Below are 19664 nucleotides of genomic sequence, written 5' to 3'. Positions count from 1 at the left end.
CTGAGATTACAAGGGTACTGTGCTTGACTCTTCTCTCTCTGTGGGTTCTGGGCATCAAACACAGCCTTGTGCTTATAAGCCTTGATGGGCTGAACTGCCTCCCGAGTGACCGTGGGGATTTTGAGGGTCACAATTTAATCTACAGCCAATTCTTCTGCTCTTTCTCAAGGCTGCTTCTAGGCTCAGCTTTTTCCTCTGAAGAACTCTGCCTCGTGGCCCCTTCCGCACCCAGCACCATGACCCTGTCCTGACCCCCCAGCGACCTTACTCAGAGCTCAGAGAATAGCTGCTGGTCCTCTGGCCACATCCTCCAAGGCGGGCTCAGTAGGGCACGAATGAGGAATGAGTGCAGGGGTTCCACCCTAGCACCCCACAGAGGGAGTCCCCCAGCGCCCCAGGCTGAGAGCTTCCTGTTGAGAGGAGCTGAAGGCCAAGGTTCTGTCTCTGCTAGGAGACAGCAGCAGCAAACCTGAGGGTTACATCAGAGGCTCAAAACATGGCTGGTCCTGTGTGGGGATACCTGCTTTAGGGTAGCGGTTCTCAACCTGTGGCTCACAACTCTTTCACAGAGGCCATGGGAAAATGCAGATATTTACAGTATGATTCACAACAGTAGCAAACTACAGTTATGGAGTAGCAGTGAAGATAATTTATGGTCGAAGGTCACCATAACACAAGGAACTCTAAGAGTCACAACATCTGGATGGCTAAGAACCCCTGTCTTAGTGCATTAACCCTTCTAAGGCCACAGAGATGTACCGTCACTTATTTTCAGATAAATATGAGAATCTAAGTGAAGTGACTCCCCCAACATCCTACTGGTCGTATTTCTGGTGACATGAGCTCTCTCCCATAGAGTGTGCATTAGTATCTCCGCTGTGTCGTCTGATTTATTTGAGCCACATACCTCAGCTTCCTTCTTATTAACCAAGGCTGTACCTTTGGCCATTGTGTCCTGGGCATCTTCAAACCAGTCTGTTGAAACTCCACTATTTTTGGAGCTCCTGATGTTACTCCCCGTCATCCTGGTCATTACACCCTTCCTATCCTCCATTTCCTGGAGGACTCAGGAGGCCACCTGCTGCTTGGGGTGTCCTACCCAGGCCCATTGTGATCTCAGTGGTCATCTAGGCCCAGCCCTCCATCACTTGCCTCAGTTGAAGCTCCCCATTGCTGATGTGCAAGGCAAGCCGATGAGACGATGGAAGGGCAGAAGAACAGGACTGTTGCTGCCATCGGCCCTCCTGTTGTTCTGGGCACATAGCTCACTGGCATGTAGGTTTCTGGGGACACTGTGGCTTAGTCCCTAAGGGGTGGTAGAATCACCTGGGAACTAGTTCCAAAGGAAACTTCCCAGGGGTGGTGATTCGGTAGTTTGAGGTGGAGTTGGGGCAGGATTTAGGGATCTGAGGTAGCTGGGCCCTTACCCAAATGATCGCTGAGCTCCTTATATCACATGTTGTTGGGGGTTGGGGAACCTGGTCTCTCTCTCTCTCTCTCTCTCTCTCTCTCTCTCTCTCTCTCTCTCTCTCTCTCTCTGTGTGTGTGTGTGTGTGTGTGTGTGAGTGAGAGAGAGACAGAGAGACAGAGAGAGACAGAGACAGAGATTTTCTGTGTAGATACCAAAGTTTCCCAGAGCGGCCATACCAGTACATATCTCAGCAAAGACAGCCATCTGGGTCAGTGATGCACAGAGGCCACATCAGGAAGGCTTGGGTCCAGCAGGATCTGAACAGTGTCTCTTCCTCCTTCCACAGTGCTGAAAACCTTCTGAATGCTCTAATGCAAAGGCCACCATATTACAGGCACTCAAGCAAGACAGGGCATCAGTATCCCCTGTGAGGGGTTCCTCTTTGAGGGCAGAGAATGGATGCAGTTGGGGTCAATGGGTTGGTCAACAAATTTCAAACCCCTGACACAGGGTGTGCTGTTTTAGAAGCTGTGTTTACAGTAGAGGAGGACACTGAAATTTCCTCAGTGTGGTGGTAGGGATGGGCCTTAAACAAACACAAAACCTGGGTTGTTGGTTCAGGCCTTTAATCTAGCAACTGAGGACAATGAGTCAAGAGGATTTCAGGTTCAAGCCTAGCCTAGGCTACAGAGTGAATTCAAGGCTAGCCTGGACAACTTAATGTGATTCTGTTCTCAATATAAAAAGTGAAGAGGGCCAAGGCTAGACACTAACAAGTAGGGTGCTTTCCTGCTGTGCAAGGAACCCTAAATTTGATCCCCAGTATGGCAATGAAATCCCTGAGTAAACCTTGTTGGCTATCATCTTTCTTATACAATGGCAGGAAACAGGCAAAACAGACAAGTGCTGTGGAAAACCTGGGCAGAGCCGATGGAATTGGCTAGTCAGGTAGGGCCTTTCTGCACCCATGACCCTTGCTTTCCCTGATGGGGAGGCACACTTGTAAGCACAGTGCAGACACCCCCTCCAACAGAAAGAGCTTAATGCATTGCAGAGGCTGACAGACCAGTGAGGGGGGAAAGGGCTCAGCACAGAGTGAAGAAACCTGCAGGGCCCAGATATGCCAATCTTTGTCAAAATGTGGAACTCCTTGGTTCCTCTAGTCTGGCTAGCCAGCAAGTCCCAGCGATGTGTCTCCACATCACAAGTCAGAGCACCCACTGCTGGGCACAGCTTTTCACATGGGTTCTAGAGGATCAAACTTGCATAGCAAGCACTTTCCTGAGCCATCTTCTCAGCTCTGTCTGTTCTTGGCAGTGATGTTGATGGATTGGCTGATTGCAGGGTTTAAATCTAGCAAGATCGTGTCCATCCATTGGGCAGTGTGGAGCACTATCAGCCTTTACTCATTTCTGAAGCCTGTGTGGCTACACACCACCATCCATCCAAGACTTCAGCTGATTCTTTCCATTTGCCCCTGAGAAGCATTTCTCAGGGCTGTGGGACTCAGCCTCTCACCAGCAGCCAGACTGCTGGCAGTTCTGCTAAGCCTAGATGCACCATCAGACTACCTTTCCCAGAGGACAGCAATTGTCACTTATCAAACTCAGCTCTCCAGGGAAGCCTTGCTCCCACCTCAGTCCTCAAAAGCCTGCCTTCTGTGTGGACAGGGTCCCAACAGTCAATGTTTGACTAGAACCTCTCAGGTTCACCCCAATAAGCAATTATCCAAACCACATGTTATCAGTCCAATTAAGTCCTTTAAAGGTCGGGCAGGTTGGGTGGTATGTGCTATTAGAGACGCCCCGAGCAGGAGGGGGTTATCTAGGTTTAGAAACAGTTGGACTAGCTGGAAGTCCCCCTCTGTCCCTGCTTTCCCATGAGCTTGAGTCATCAACCTCTTCCTTCACCTGTAAAGCAGGACTGCAGACACACCAGGGAGGGCGATGGGATTATTAAGAGTCTCTTGTTCATGCAGGCAGCACAGTAGCTGGCTCAGGGAAGATCCTCAATAGGTGACAGATGGCACTATGTTTCAAAAGGAGGAAAGGACTAAAATGAGCCAATTTGTGAGCTCAACCTGGTTTCCAATTATGTCATTTTGCATACAAGTTCAAAATAGTCATCTCAAATCAACATTTAATTTCTCCCACCCCAGACCAGCATGCCTGTTTTACTGTATAGTAATCCTAAGGTTCTCTAGCTGGGATGCCAAGTGTCTCTATCTAAGATTAGGTCTCAGGTGCCTTGTAGTGTGCTGGGGTCCACCAGGAAAGGGCAAATATGCCTCCTTGACATGAGCAGGGAGATGAGGCGGGGCTCCTGCGGTGACAGGAATCTGCAGACTGCCCACTCTCCCTCAGCAATGGCACTTCCGCCATCACCCACTCTTCCTCTTTGACTTTCCTGATTTGGGAGCTCAAAGGGTTGATGCCTTTGAAAAAAGGCTCCTCAGTCTCTGGCCACTGCTTCCTGACACTGGTGGTTCAAAGAATTTTACCATTGAAACTAAGATCATTCTTAATTATCCAGCCATCTATATACTCATCTGGTCAATCCACCTACCCACACGTCCATCCACCTACTCCATCTATCCATCCATCCAGTTTATACCATCCCTCAATACATCCATTTATTCCAACACTACGTATTGGGCTTCTGTAATGTACCAGTCTCTTGCCTAGGTGGTGCGTCCATAAGAATTAGTCACATACGGCTGCTGCCTGCGTGGAGGTTAGACGCTAATGAGAGGAGACGATATCAAGAGTTTACAAATACTTGATAACTATTGCTGGTATTCTGAGGAGAATGTCTAATACAAAACTGATATTAAAATAAAGGTAATTTGAAATGACACCCGCCCCCAACACACACAATACTCCTGTAACCCACGATAGCCTCAAACTCCAGCTTCTCCTGCCTCAGTTTTGCCCAAATCAGCAAAACTCACTTTATGATTGAGCTAAGATGCCAAGAACACCCGGGGGGCACAGATCAGGAAGGAGAAAGGGGAAGGGCCCTGAGACAGGAAGCTGCAGGTCACCTCTAGGGAATTGAAAGAAGGTCCCTGGGAAGCAATGGCTGGTCATGGGGGTGGCATTGTGAGGTGGAGGAACAGTGTTTGGTGATGAATGGTGGGTGTGCGGTGTGATTGTGTGGGTAGTGGTCGGTGGTGTTGCTGTGTGAGTTGGTGATGGGGTTGTGTGGTGGTGGGGTGTATGGTAAAGTTCTCTGGTGATAGCGTTCTATGATGGTGATATATATGTTTGTGGGCCATGTGGTGGAATCCTGGGGGGTGGTATAGTTCTTTGGTGACAGGTGATGGCTTGGTTGGGGACAGGGCCTGAAGTGAGATTGTGTGGATAGGGTATAAACTATGTGATAGTGCTGTACAGAGGTAGTGTACGTGGTTGCCGGGATATGTTAGCAGGGTATATGTGGTAGAGTTCTGGGATAGAAGTGTGTGGGAGAGCATTAGAGAGGGTGGGGGCGGCTATGACGGTGCCTGGGTGAGGGATTGTGACTAGAGAGAGCTGGACTAGAAATAGTGCTATAGTGTGATCATCATTAGCGCGTCACCCACCTCTGCTGTATAGTAGCTGTTGGGCCTTCGCCTGATGTCCAGCCTTAGGCTTCACTCTTTAAAACAGGGCAGTGATAATGCTAGGCCAAAGGACAGTCCTTGGCAAACAGTGAGTATCCAATGCTGAAGATTTTATTGCATTTACTTCTCTCTTAATTGGACTACTACTGGAAGGGTGTGGGTGGGCTTAGTGGTAGCATGTTTGCTTAGCCACAGTACTGAGGAGAAAGAGGAGGCAGAAAAGGAAGAGAAAAATGAGTAAGAAGAAGAAAGGAAGATAGGAAACAGGAAGAGGAGGGGAAATGCAATAATACTGAAGAGACATCAAGAGATGTCAAAACAACCATGTCCCATAGAACCGCCACCTCGCTTCTGGGGAGAACTGGAACGATCCTTGGGACTAAGCTACTTGAGAGGGTGTGTCCTCATCACAATAGGACAGCAGGATAGGAATCGGAGCCAGTGGCACTAAGCCATTTTCATCCCACGATTGGTTTTCTGATGCACAGTGGGCACAGTGAGGCACGATTTAAAGAGAGGGACATTGCTACACAGACCTAGGGAATAGCAAGATCTCGCTGCCCACCACATGGCTTTGAGTCTTCCTTCTTCCAGGCCCTACAGGATCATTCCAAGAAGCAGGCAGCAGTGAAAGTGGCCTCCAGTACTCTCCACATGGAGCCAAGCTCTTGAAAGGCATATGGGGGGACTGGATTAGTCTGTGGGTTTTCTACCCACGCCCCTTTGCTGAGCGCTTCTGCCTGTGTGTGTGGGAAGAACAGGCCTGGAAGGTAAACTTTTTTTCCAGGCCCTTCAGACATGACTTCTAGACCCTAAAACTTTCTTTCTTTCACCCTCCCCCACCCCTGCTTCTTTTAGGGATATGTGGCCAGCAACTAAGTGCCAGCTTCCAACAACAGAACAATGTTTCTGCGATCGTGGGAGGGAATCCTGCAGACATCTTGGAGTTCCCTTGGCACGTGGGGATTATGCATCATGGTAATCTTCTCTGTGGGGGATCTATTCTCAGTGAGTGGTGGGTTCTATCTGCATCCCATTGCTTTGACCAAATGAACGAGTGAGTATTCCTGGAAGAAATGGGGCGGAGGGAGGGGCGGGGGGGGGGGGGGGGAGGCGGGCTTTCAATGTGGGTGGCAGCACCAGGTATTGAGCCTAGGGGACAGTGCTATGTGCTACGCTGAGGCAGGGTTTCTCTGTATAGCCCTGGTTGTCCTGGCTCTGCAGACCAGGCTGGCCTCAAACTCAGATATCCGTTGCTTTTTATTTCAGGGCATCTCACTAAGTTTCTAGGCTGAGCCTTGAACTCATTCTGTAGCTCAGAAAGGCCTTGAATTTGTAACTCTTCTGCTTTAGTTTCCCAAGTAGCTGACCCTGCATGCCTGCACCAACAAGCTTAAGTTAGAATTTTCTTCTTAACTAAGTGTAACAGAACACTCATCCCAGAGATTTCATTCAACTAGCCACGTAATGCCATCAGGTGCTAAAACGGCCTGCATGCCCGAGTATTCCTTCTGACCTCTGGGAAGTAAGCAGATCTCCTCCCAGGATTCAATACATCTTATTGTAAGCTCCAGACTTCGTATGCTGCTAAGTATCTGTGGGCATGATCTGACTTCTAACAAGCACTTTTTCTAAGCTGGTTATGGTAGTGCATGCCTGTCACCTAGCACTCTGGAGGATGAGCCTAGGCTACGTAGGGAAAACTTGTCTTAAAGACAGACGAAAAGAAACTCTAAACAGACAAAAAGGAAGCCTATCACTTACTGTATGCTCTTGTTGGAGACACAGAGGGTGGCACACAGGTGCAGAATCCGAGACATTTGAGACACTGGTATGTGAGGTTTGGGCTCTTGTCCTTGAGCACACATCACCGTCACACATCGGGCCTGGTGTGCAAGTCCTTGAGTCTCATGAGTCTTCCTGGACTTGTGCCCTGTAGTCAATCCCTTCTTGAGACTCAAAAACAGTACCTTGCTCTTCTCCTTCTTCCTTGGTTTATCCAGGTGAGATCATTAGGCTATAAGCTGGGACTCAGATCTGCCTTCTGACGCTCAGGTCCTTTTAGTCCTTCATTATTTAGAATCATAGAATCTGCTTCTATGGAACTGGAAGCAGAATCCTTAAAGATCTCCCATCTCCACTTCTATCATTTACATTTTCTCTCTCTTCTTATTTTAAATGAGCTCTAACTTGGAGATCATTCATGGAAGAGATGACTTCAGCACAAAGAATGTGAAATATCAGAAAGTGGACAAATTAATCTTGCACCCCAAGTTTGATGACTGGCTCCTGGACAATGACATAGCTTTGCTCTTGCTCAAATCCCCACTAAACTTGAGCATCAATGGGACACCTATCTGCACTTCAGAAGTCTCTGACTTACGGGCATGGAAGAACTGCTGGGTGACAGGATGGGGCGTTACTAATATTAGTAAGTGACTCCAGATTGGATATATAGGGTGGCATGCGGCTGGTGTTCAGGATTAGAGAATTCTAGAAGCTCTGCTGGCCTTGAAATTCAGCCTGGTGGATCTGATGACTTCAGTTCTGACTGAAGGCCCATGTCATAACATCCTTAGTCCCCTCAAGCAGTCAGCCTTCACACGACTTCTGGGACCTAGGGCAAATTGTGTGTTTATGCTATAGAACATGAACCCTGGGCAGAATCTCTTCAGAAACCAAGGCTAAAAGGTCACTCAGTAGAATTCTGAGGGTCGATGAAAGAACACAGGGCAGCAGTATGGACTGACTCTGCCCCACATGATGGTATCTGTATTGCTCTTCTAAGGCCAAGGTTTCTATTTGCAAGCCATAGATTCAGGCCAAGGGGGGGAAATCAGCTAATTCTGTAAAGTGTCCTTTACAGAAGCAAGCAACAGTCCACTTCTAGACCCCTTCCCAGACACACCTGCAAACTAATCCATTTTGTCCATCTTCTGGTAAGCATGTTGTCTTAGTTAGGGTTTCATTACTGTGAAGAGACACCATGATGAAGGCAGCTCTTACAAAAGGCAAATATTTAACTGGGGCTTGCTTATGGTTTTAGAGATTCAGCCCATGATCATCATAGTAGGAAGCATGGTGGCAGCCAGGCAGACATGTTGCAGGAGAAGGAATTGAGAGTTCCACACCCTAATACAAGGGCAGCCTGAAGGAGACCCTTTAGCAGGCAGTGAGGAGGAGGAGGAGGAGGTTCCCTTCCACACAGGGCAGAGCTTGAGCACTTGGGAGCCCTCAAAGCCTGCCTACACCATGACACACTCCCTCCAAGAAGACCACAGCCCTTGGTCACACTCCAACAAGGTCACACCTCCTAATAGTGCCCCTTCTCCTGGGCTAAGCATATTCAAACCATCACAGCATGTCCTGTCCCAGTCAGCAGCAAACACTTTGCAGGTCATGCTGTTCCTCCATGCAGGTCCTTATGTGGAAGGACTTGTGTTCTAATGTTATTTCAAAGTCCCAGTCTGGGTGGGAGTCAGTCATTGATGATTTTTATGAGCTTAAAAGAAAGAAGGAAAGAAAGAAAGAAAGAAAGAAAGAAAGAAAGAAAGAAAGAAAGAAAGAAAGAAAGAAAGAAAGAGAAAGAAAGGAAAGAGAGAGAAAGAAAGAATGAAAGAATGAAAGAAAAAAGAAGGAAAGAAAGAAAAACAAAAAGTTCTTAACCCCCAGGTCCTCAGCTATCATTCCTTCAACACATATGCTTTGACAGTTTCTCTGTGCTGGAAGCATTCCAGACACAAGCCCCTCTATCTGCCCGAGTTCTCTTTACCATCATGTATTCAAACAAAACACATTTTCAGGACTCCAGCTGGGGCTCGCATCCACTATAGGGTTGGAAGATGCTGAACTCAGGCTGAGATTTAGCAGGGGCCCAGTCCTAAGGAACTATGGGCACCTCAGGGATCTTGACAGTCTTTTAGATTCCTACTCCTCTCCCACATTTGATTGGTCTCTGGGTGAACAGAAGTTCTTTTGTCTTTGGAGTGATACAGATGAGCACCTTCACTCAACTTAAAGGGACCATGTTACCTGAGCCTCTCTCTCCCGTTGCTTCTCCTCTGGCTCAGGTAGAGTAAATATCCAATCTACAAAGCTGCAGAAAGTCCAAGTGGATCTGTACAGGTGGGACTGGTGTACCATTGTTTTGCCTCTGTTAACCAAGAATATGCTGTGTGCTGGGACTCAAGATGGTGGGAAGGACGCCTGCCAGGTAATGGGCTGGGCTCTGCCTGGGAAGGGCGGCTGGCTTCTCTGTCCAGTGGATGAGATACCACAGAGGTTTCTTAGGGCCACGATAACAAATAACCACAAACTGGGTGGCCTTAATCAACATACATGATCCTCCCATGGCTCAGGGTCACACAAACCCTAAATCAAGATGTAGGCAAGGCCTGTTCCTTTCCAGGTCTAAGAGGGGAGTCATGGCCACGTCTCTAGCTCCTGGTATGGCCTTGCTCTAACTTCTGCCTCAGTCTGTGGAGGACCTTCTCTCTTATCAGTGTGGCTTCTTATTTATTTATTTATTTATTTATTTATTTATTTCCCTACATCATTTAAAATGTGGCAATTTAAGTATTATATTTTGTCATTTTTTTTTAAACATGATACTGTTCTTTTTGCATTTGCCATATATCCATCCCTGTACCTGGTAGATCCAACCAATGGCTTCCTAGGAGGCATGATAGATTTTTGCTTATTCTGCTCACTTTTTGCATTTGTGAGCAAAATAGAGAGAGCTGGGATGATAGAAAATGAATTTGTGGGGAAAGCACACACTTTCGATACAGACATATCAGAATGAACAATACAGGAAATCAATAAGGATCTCGGTGGTGATGATGGTGGTGGTGATTGGTAGAAATCAGTCTTTCGGGTTGTCGCTCACCCAGTTGCTTTTGCCTACATGGCTTGCTATCTATGTAACAATCACACCCCTGTGGCTGGAAAACTGAACAATAGCCAGAAACTGCCATCATAGGAACCCTTCAGTACGTTTTGTCAGATGCCCACACCTGAGCAGGTTACGGGGGGCAGCTTCCTACTGCCCTCAGCTTCCCCACAACTTTGCTTTCCTAGGGTGACAGTGGAGGAGCTCTAGTTTGCAACAAAAAGAGGAACATAGCCACTTGGTACCAGGTGGGCATTGTCAGCTGGGGCATGGGCTGTGGCAAGAAGAATCTTCCAGGAGTATACACCAAGGTGTCTCGTTACCTGAAGTGGATTAGCAAGCAGACTGCGAAGGAGGGGAAGCCTTATATGTATGAGCAGGATTCTGCGTGCCCTTTGGTGCTCTCTCGCTGGGCTATCTTGTTCCTATATTTTGTGATGTTTCTTCTAAGCTGGTGATTAAACATGACACTGCCAAGTGTCCTTCTCGGTGTATGAAATAACGAGGCGGGTGAGCTCAGTGATTTGAGCAATGATTCTTGGGTAATTTGTCTCACCTGAGCTCACGATGCAGTGACAGGAAGGTTCCAGACAAGCCTGAGGATCACTGCAGAGTTTCAAATGGGACTGAAAAGCAGGTTGTGTTTGCTCCAAGAGTTCAGAGTCTCTTTATAAAGGGGGTAATAGTAGGGTTAGTGAGGCAGTGAGTAAATAATTAGTCAAGAAAATAAGCTTGGAAATTAATTAAACCAACCAACCAACCTACCCACTAAACAACCCACCCACCAACCAACCCACCCACCAACCAATGTACCTACTCACCAACCAACCAACCAACCAACCAAACAACCAACCAACCAACTAACCAACCAACTAACCAGCCCACCAATCCTGGGGAAAGCCAGTACCACTTACTCCATGCATTGTGGCCGTCCTGTATGGACTCCTGACTAACCACATGGGAAAAATCTCTGGTACATGAACTGGACTCTAGGAGAATTTCACATAATTAGAGAAAAAACATAAAACCATATTTCAAACATAAGGTTGAAATCCTGATAGAAGCTGACTGAAAAGACTCTCGGGGAGCTTCTCGTTCTTAAGTGCTTTAACTATGTTCATCTTCAAATTCTTCTCCGATGAGCTCAAGAATCCCTGAGATTCACCTTCAATCCAGTAGTAGGAGGGGCAGTCCAGGGACCACTAAGGCAGGAGCCCACTGATCCTCTCATGCCCATGCATCCTGCTGCCTTTATCCTGTAGAGTAGTCGCAGAGTAAGACTAATCCTCCATCTTGCAGCAAGCTCCTATCTAGCTGTCCTTTGACCCAGACTGCAGAAAAAAAAATGGTTTTCTCCACAGCATGTCAGACACTGTTTATCAAAACCAGCAGAATCCCTAAAGAGAATGAGGATGGAGTACTTATAAACCAGAACTTTCCGAAAGTCTGGTGTCTCTGTTCCTCATGTTTTCCAAACCTCTATCTCCTGATTCTTTAGCACACCAGGGAGCACCCTGAACCAAGTGTAACAGAAATGCTGTAAACTTAAACCATGTCAGACAAGAGCTTTGTATGAGTGTGTGTGTGTGTGTGTGTGTGTGTGTGTGTTTGCATGTGTTGGGGGTAATTTGTATTTTAGCTGTTCATGGTCATCCTCTGTTTCATAAGTCACCACTAATAAATTCATCTCACCTGTCAAAAGGAGCTTGAGTGTATCAGTCATTGGATGTCCATTGCAAGTTAGAGGCAGATATTGAAATAAACAATTTCAACTCCCCTTTCCCTTTTTATAGCTTCAGCCAACGTTGTTTCTAGAAAGTTCCCTAGAATTTCTTTCTCCATCTGTGATGATTATTCTTGGTTGTCAACTTGGCTACATCTGGTATTAAGTAGAGCCCAAGTACCTGGGTACAACTGTGAGTAACTTTTCTCAATTGAATCTTTTGAGGTAGGAAGACCCACCCTAAAAACAGATCACCTGGAGTAGGAAGATCCACTCTAAATCTGGGCTACACAGTGGCAGCCTATATAAAGGGCATGGAAGAAGGAAGATTTTGCTCTCTACCTATTTGCCCTCACTCAGGATGGCAAGTTCATTCCTTTGCTGGAATTAGACGATACTTTTTTGGGATTCCAATGTATATCAAAGACCAGCTGAGACATCCAGCCTCATGGACCAAACAACTATTAGGATTCTTGGAATTTCCATTGGAGACAGTTGTTGGAATGGTCAGACCACAGCCTGTGTGTGTATCTAATGTGTATGGGTGTTTTGCCTGCATGTTTACTATATGGTACTTAGTGCCCATGGATGTCAGAAGAGTGTCAGTTCCCCTGTATGCCAGTGCTCTCTCTCTCTCTCTCTCTCTCTCTCTCTCTCCCTCTCCCTCTCATTCTGTCAGTTCTGTTTCTATAGAGAACACTAATTAATACACTACCTTTGTTTCCATAGCTGCCATTTTGTCCTGAGTTCCAGGAAGGGCTGCATTGGCTTTTGGAGATCATAATTAGTATGCTAAGATTCAGTACTGGCAAATTACTGAGGCCAGATGTTCTGGCTATACACTATACAGGTGTGTATCATCATTCCTAGCTTTTTTTTGTTTTAAATGTGTATGGGTGCATGGGTCTTTTGTCTGCATGCATGCCTGTACACCATGAGCATGTCTGTGCACCATGAGCATGTCTATGCACCATGAACATGTCTGTGCACCATGAGTATGTCTGTACACCATGAGCATGTCTGTACACCATGAGCATGTCTGTACACCATGAGCATGTCTGTGCACCATGAGCATGTCTATGCACCATGAACATGTCTGTGCACCATGAGTATGTCTGTACACCATGAGCATGTCTGTGCACCATGAGCATGTCTATGCACCATGAACATGTCTGTGCACCATGAGTATGTCTGTACACCATGAGCATGTCTGTGCACCATGAGCATGTCTGTGCACCATGAACATGTCTGTGCACCATGAGCATGTCTGTACACCATGAGCATGTCTGTGCACCATGAGCATGTCTGTACACCATGAGCATGTCTGTACACCATGAGCATGTCTGTACACCATGAGCATGTCTGTACACCATGAGCATGTGTCTGTACACCATGAGCATGTCTGTGCACCATGAGCATGTCTGTACACCATGAGCATGTCTGTACACCATGAGCATGTCTGTGCACCATGAGCATGTCTGTACACCATGAGCATGTCTGTACACCATGAGCATGTCTGTGCACCATGAGCATGTCTGTGCCTTTAGAGACCAGAAGAGGATGTTGAATGCCTTGGAACTGGAATAACACATGGCTGTGAGTGCTAGGAATCCAACCCAGGTTCTCTGGAAAAAATACTCATAACCACTGATCTAGCTCAATGGGTCTCAACCTTCACAATGCTTGCAATCCTTAAATACAGTTCCTCATATTGTGGTGCCTTCCCACCATAAAGTTATTTCATTACTACTTCATAACTGTAATTTTGCTACTGTTATGAATCATAACATAAATAACTGATGAGCAGACCCCAAAAGGGTCACGACCCACAGGTTGAGAGTTGCTAGTTCTAGCTGGGGCCGTGGAGCTACGTCTCCACCCCTCGGGCTGTTTTTAAACCTCCAATGGGAAAGGCAGATGCTCTGCTCTCAAGCCCACTGTGCTTACCAGGACTTTTGCTTCAATGCTCTTTGGGAGTCTTGTACAATAACATTCCCTCCCTAACACTGGACACAGTCTGCCTTCTCTGTTCTCTTGACCATCTTGAGGAAATGGAAAGCTTGCACCTGAATTGTTAACAATATGGAAGGAAGGAGAGGGATTGTGAGCATTGTGAGCTTTACCCGGGACTGCAAAGACAGCACCAAGCTCTGGAGAGGAACACAATGGTCTGGACCCGGACTCCTCCACCCATGGTTCCACACTGGGACATCCACTGACTTTCCATCATGTCTGTTCCTTGGAATAACGTTTGTTTGGCCTGAAAACCTGTCCCCTATACAGTGCATGTCTGTAGTCTCAATTGCCCTAGGAGCCCTGACCTGGATCCTGTCTGGTTTTTATTTGTTGTTTTAGCTTTTCTTTCTTTGTTTTTATTTGTTGTTTTAGCTTTTTTAGCTTCACACTGTGGTGCAGCTTGCTTGGAATCCACAAATAGCCCAGACTAGCCTCAAACTTGTGAAAATCCTCCTGCCTCAGCCTCTGGATTGTGGGAATTACAGGCATGGACCACCATTTGAGACCTCTATTTGGGACTGAGGATCAAACCTGACTTCAAGTGTGGTAGACAAGCATTCTATGGCTGATCTGTGTCTCTGGACCTGACCTCCAAGCCTGAGCTTGTAGATTTGAAAAAGGTCCCTCCTGTCATAGGCATTCTGGAAGATCGAGGTGTCTTTCTGGCTGCTGTGACAGGTGTGTAAGTCCTCTGATGTGGTTTTGTTAGTACTGTGGTGGAATGTGGACCTGACAGTATGTGAGCCAAAGGGCTGGGGACAGTAAGGACTTCCTGTCTCCTTCCAGCGAGGGATCGGAGAGATGAACCCAGGAGCCCATTGGTTCTGGGGACCATGGATCTCCTGATATGCCACAGAAAGGCGGCTGGAGAATGGGACGTGGATACAAAGACACAGAACGGCAGAGCCTGGGGGCTATATGAACCCATCACCGTTCTCTCTGACCTAGTTTGGGACCACAGGTCTGTTGACATCTGCTGTAGGAGAAAGGAAGGCGGCACACAAACACAAGCCGGGAGGGGGGAGGAGACTGAGCTATTTGGGCCACGAGACAGACGAAGGAGTCACAGCTCTCCCCGTGGACTGCAGCCTGTTTCTTTTCCACTTCTGCGTTTGAGCCGTGCCCTAATTCTTTCTTGTTATGAGTCTGCTAAGGTATTTGAGCACAAGATGACAGAGACTCAATTCCAATGTCATTAATTTCATCTGGGACAAAGGGCTAAGGGCAGGTCCTGGGTGTGTGCCTTCAAACAGGAATGATGGCACACTTATGGACTGTTTAAACAGAGCAGAGAATTGTAGCCTTCTGAGAAATTTACAGCTCCTTTCCACACCAGCCTGTTCCTACAACACATGTTTTAAGCATTCACATGGAAATCCTCTATCCACCTTCTGATTTGGGACAAAAGGAGACTGAAGCCCGAATACATAATGACATGGGCAAATGTAATAAGTGACCCTAATCAAGGCCCAGACAGGCCAGACCAGCTTAGCCAGTTAGCTACCCAGGAAAGAGATGAGATGGGGAGGTGGACTTGTGAAAACTGTTTTACCAATTACAAGATTTTGAGGGCTTGTGTGTCCTGGTTTGCTCTCTATTGTTACGATAAACACTGCAACCAGAAGCAACCTGGGGGAGTAAAGGGTTTATAGCTTACACTCTCATGAAGGGGAGTCAGGGCAAGAGTCTGGAGGCAGGAGCTTATGGAGACGTGCTGCTTATGGGCCGGCTCCTAAAGGCTTGCTCAGTCTGTTTTCTTATACAGCCCAGGACCACCTTGTCCAGGGTGGCCACGCCCACAATGGGCTGTGCCTTCCCACATCAATAGTCGATTTTTCAAAATGTCCTATGAACTTGCTTACAGACCAATTTGATGGAGATGTTTTTTTGACAGAGGTTCTCTCTTCCTAGAACAAGTTAACAACAGAAAAACCAACCAACCAACCAAAAATCCCCTAACCAACACAGAGAAACTTCAAATGCATATTCTGCAACAGTCCTATTTTAAATAATGTATTATTCGGTAGCAGCACAGTTTTATACAGTATGATCAAATTACTTGATTGGGAAAATTATAAAAGTGACAGACAGGAGAGAAAACAGTGCACATCTCATACAGAAGAGCAGAGGGTGACGGCAGATCTCCCCTGGAAACTGCATGTCAGAGGGGGAAGACCATGAAAAACATCGAAGTCACTGACAGAAAAAAATTCATATCATAAAAATTTTATTTGATAAAATGACTTTCCAAGATGTACAAAAGCAGAATGGATCTATCGGTATCCGTCAGAAAGGACCAGATCGTGCAAGCAGAGGAGATAGATGCAGAAATTAACCAAGCAAATGCCTCACAGGTGCCTGGGAGCTTGCATCTTAATGACCTCCACAGCAGGTCAAGCTGATAACCAAGGCCACCACTGCACCAGGGAACAAAAAGAAGGGTGACTATGTTAATATGTGACAAAGGGGACTTCTAAGAAAAGGATATCATTGCTAGGGATTGAGGGATTCACATCAAGAGACTGAACCCTTGAATGTTTCTGCACCCAGAGACAAGCTTGGTTTCTGCACCCAGAGACAAGCTTGCACCCAAGGACTCACTAAGCAAACCCATTGAAACTGTATGAAGAAACAAACAAGTCCATTAGGAAAGCCAGAGTTCAACAACTATCTTACCTGAGAAGGTAGGCAGGTAGACCACTGACTGGTAAGGAGAGTGAAGGCCCGGACTGCATCCACTGACTCTGCTGTAATCCATAGATTATTCCACCAGCAACAACAAAATATGCATCACTTTCTGGTGAACATGAGACACCATAGCAGATGATACTCAGGTCCACAAAAGAAGTCTTGGTACATGCGAATACCTTCAAGATATGTACATGGTGCACTTACATACACATAAAATCTTAGCAAAATAAAAAATAACTTTTCAGCTGGGTCTGGTGGAACACTACCTTTAATCCCAGCAGAGGTAGGCAGATATCTGCTGAGTTTGAGGCCAGCTAGTTGATATGAGTTCCGGGCTAGCCAGGGCTACACACTGAGATCCTGTTCCAAAAATTCAATTATTAAATTAATTTAAAAAGATAACTTGTTATTTAGGTTCTATATTAGGCCCGGAGAGCTGCCTAGAGAAGCACTAGGCTATCGTAAGGCACAGGAAGGGTGGATAACAGGTGACTTTATTTGCAGTTTCTGTAGGAAGAAATGAGCCAGTCAGGACAAACAGGCCTGACAGCTATAGAAAGGGCTAGAATAATTGTTGTGGGCCCTGTGGTGATGAGGGGAGGTGGCTTGGATCACTAGACTCTAATAAAGACAGTGGTTGGGAATGTGAACTCTATATTTATGCATGGACAAGCACACTCAAGAGAAGGCCAAGAGTGGTGAGGTTACAGATAGAAGGTCAAGTCAAGGAGACTGAGTTGGGTTGGAGGGCAGGGGGTATTTCTAGATCAAGACATGCCAATATGTGTATGTAAGGTAGATATAAAGTGTCATGCTTATAGAACTAAAGACATGATCAATGCAGTGGTGTCTCCTGGGAGTGGAGAAAGACCACAGGTTTAAAAGTCAGATACCCCAGATCCTATATGACGGAGCTACATCAAGGCCCAGCTGGTCTTTGTGATTCTATCCAGTGATCCTCCTGGGACTTATGTGCATTACCAGCAGTCTGTGACTCTAGTCCAGACTGCCTGGACTAGGCTTGTGTGCCCAGAACAGAGTCCCCAAGGGAAAACCTTAGTCCCCTCTGTGGAAGGCTTAGGGCAAAGCCCAAGGAGTGCTCCCTGATTGAGGGCCCTGGACCCTCTCCCTGAGGGACACTTTCCCTCACAGCCGATCTCAAGTGTTGCTTTCCAAGCTCATCTGCTTCTCCTTTAACCAGACGTCTCTGGGCATCGGTGGAGGCGCCACTCCTCAGACACCAGCACCGTCATCCTCTCCCACGGTCCCATGGTGTCTGGATGCAGATCACTCCTAAGTTTCCCATTCTTGTATTCCTTCCAAGCTGCAGATCTGCCCCTAAATTGCCTCCCTCCACATCTCGACAATGAAGCCAGGAACGGGCATCCATCCCTTGCCCAGACCTGTGCCCTCACGTGGCAATGGCACTCTGCTCACTTGTTCCCAAGTTAAAAGAGGAGGAGTCTGAACTGCCCAGCACTGCTATTCAGTTAAAGCCAGGTCTCAGGTTTCTCAACGATCCTGCGCCAGCTCTGCCCACCTTGGACAGCTCCTCAGTTTGCTGCTCTGCAAACTCAAGTCTCAGTTTTTCCAATCCTGCCATGACCACGTGCACTTCTGGCCCTTGGGCCTAGAACCCCTTTCTTCTATCAGCTGAAGCATACACGGTGATTGCTTCTGACCCTTGTGTGCGTTTTCCCGGCATGCACTCACCTGCAGATTGCTTCCTGTGGTAAGTCATTCCACTCTGCGTTTGCTGCTTGCCACCTTTTGGGGACTGTGGTGAACGCACCTAGCTGAGATGACCCTGCACACAGCTCCATGGTCCCCAGAGCCAGCACCTTTCTTGGGCATCTCTCTGTTCAGCATCAGGGCCTGAAGTTAGCTTACCTATTCATTTGTTTACATGGCTATGGTTTCTTGTCTTGAAAAGAATCTTCTCTTCAAGACCGAAGGTGTCTGCTCTAAGTACAACTGTCCTCGACATGACACATTACGGGCACTGTGAGAACAACTATTTGTTACTAAAGCCACAGAAAGCCAGGGGTGTGCCCACTTGCCAAAACTTTTAATTATTTTCCATTTATGGAAAAATAATCAGGAGGGATTGTTGTAGTTGCTGCTTCCTCTTAATTTCTTAACTTGGCTTTGTAATACTTCTAACTACCCCTCCTGAACAAGGAAAGACAGACTCACAGTAGGCAGTTGCTATTACCAAACTGTGGATTTTTATTAGGACAAGCTTTATCATTGCTGTAAGCAGAATGTTAAAATTCATTAAGGTCATTCATGTCTTTCCTCTGCACAGGGAGGGTGGGGGTGGGGAGAAACCCCTAATACATGTCTAGAGTCAGCAGAGCAAAGCATTTCAGCAAATGATTCATGGAGTCTGTAGACACTAATGAGTTAGGCACCTGAGGGCAGGGAAGTGGGTGAGGTATGTCAGCACAGACCAAGGGGTCCCAGTACCTTGTGCTCGCCCAGCTATCCCCCTGTCTCAGGACCCTCAGCATCCCTCCAACCCGAGCAGATTGACACAGGATATTCATTATCTCCATTTAGATCCCAAACGATCCACTAAAATGTCATGTTCTATCCCCACCTGGACTGATCAGAAGGCAGATTACATTGTGTCACCTTGTCATCTTACTCTCTGGAAATCAAACCCCCATAACAACCAGATTCATGTAAACGTCCGTGTGGTGTGTGTGCTCTTCATAAAATGACAGGTGTGAAGCACAGCGGTGCTGCTCCATCCTGCAATCGTGGTGTTGATGGAGCCTCCAGGGCTAGCTTTGTGGAGAGGAATTATTTTTTAATGGCCGACGGACAGGAAACCCCAGTGCCCCCGAGGCCACAGTAGCCATCTGGGTTCTTGCTCAGGTACTGCTGGTGGTAGTCTTCAGCATAGTAGAACACTTGTCCCTCTCGGATGTCAGTGGTGATGGGGCCAAAGCCATGCTTTGAAAGGACCTGCGGAGAGAGAGGGAGAAACCTCAGGACCCAATGCTGGACACAGGACTCTGGAGAAGGAGGGAGCGTGGCCAGCAGGGGCGTCGTGGGTCATGTGCTGGTTCTGCTGGATCATTCTAGATGAGTACTTATCAATCTGCCTGGGTGGACTGCGTCTTGAAATTGAATGTGCACCAGAGTTTAAACCATTCTTTTTTATTACATTTATTTATGTGTGTGTATGTGTGCGTGTGTGTGCATGTGTGTATGGGTGTGTAGGCATGCCTGTGCACATGCATGCAACTTGTGAAAGTCACTGTTCTCTTCCTACCATGGAGATTCTGAGGATTGAGCTCAGGCTGTCCAGCACAGCAGC

At 47.0% G+C, this 19664-nt stretch overlaps 2 protein-coding genes across 5 annotated transcripts in view; one reads left to right on the top strand and one right to left on the bottom strand.

The window, feature by feature from the left end:
• The first annotated feature begins 1193 nt into the window (after window positions 1–1193).
• LOC127690694 (serine protease 52-like) lies at window positions 1194–10364 on the top strand. Its single transcript, XM_052190262.1, has 5 exons — window positions 1194–1275; window positions 5874–6072; window positions 7199–7450; window positions 9090–9228; window positions 10095–10364. Exons 1-5 carry the CDS (start codon window positions 1194–1196, stop codon window positions 10362–10364), a joined length of 942 nt encoding a protein of 313 aa, XP_052046222.1.
• An 8181-nt stretch (window positions 10365–18545) lies between these two features.
• Msra (methionine sulfoxide reductase A) overlaps window positions 18546–19664 on the bottom strand; it is a 317918-nt gene continuing 316799 nt past the window's right edge. For all 4 annotated transcript variants that reach the window (XM_052191213.1, XM_052191211.1, XM_052191214.1 and 1 more), the window contains one exon: window positions 18546–19309. In XM_052191213.1, coding sequence (XP_052047173.1) covers window positions 19145–19309 — 165 coding nt within the window. In that variant the 3' untranslated portion in view covers window positions 18546–19144. The remainder of the gene's footprint in view (window positions 19310–19664) is intronic.

This window comes from Apodemus sylvaticus, chromosome 8, assembly GCF_947179515.1.
Source record: "Apodemus sylvaticus chromosome 8, mApoSyl1.1, whole genome shotgun sequence".
NCBI lineage: Eukaryota > Metazoa > Chordata > Mammalia > Rodentia > Muridae > Apodemus > Apodemus sylvaticus.
The sequence above is the reverse complement of the archived record's forward strand: the minus strand, read 5'-3'. Positions and strand labels throughout refer to the sequence as shown.

What these genes read in the sequence shown, in the direction of transcription:
- LOC127690694 (XM_052190262.1), top strand. Translation starts at nt 1,194, where the DNA reads ATGAGACGATGGAAGGGCAGAAGAACAGGACTGTTGCTGCCATCGGCC. An exon ending in GGCACATAGCTCACTGGCAT is followed by an intron (nt 1,276 to 5,873) that starts GTAGGTTTCTGG and finishes TGCTTCTTTTAG; the next exon opens with GGATATGTGGCCAGCAACTA. An exon ending in GTGGGAAGGACGCCTGCCAG is followed by an intron (nt 9,229 to 10,094) that starts GTAATGGGCTGG and finishes TTGCTTTCCTAG; the next exon opens with GGTGACAGTGGAGGAGCTCT.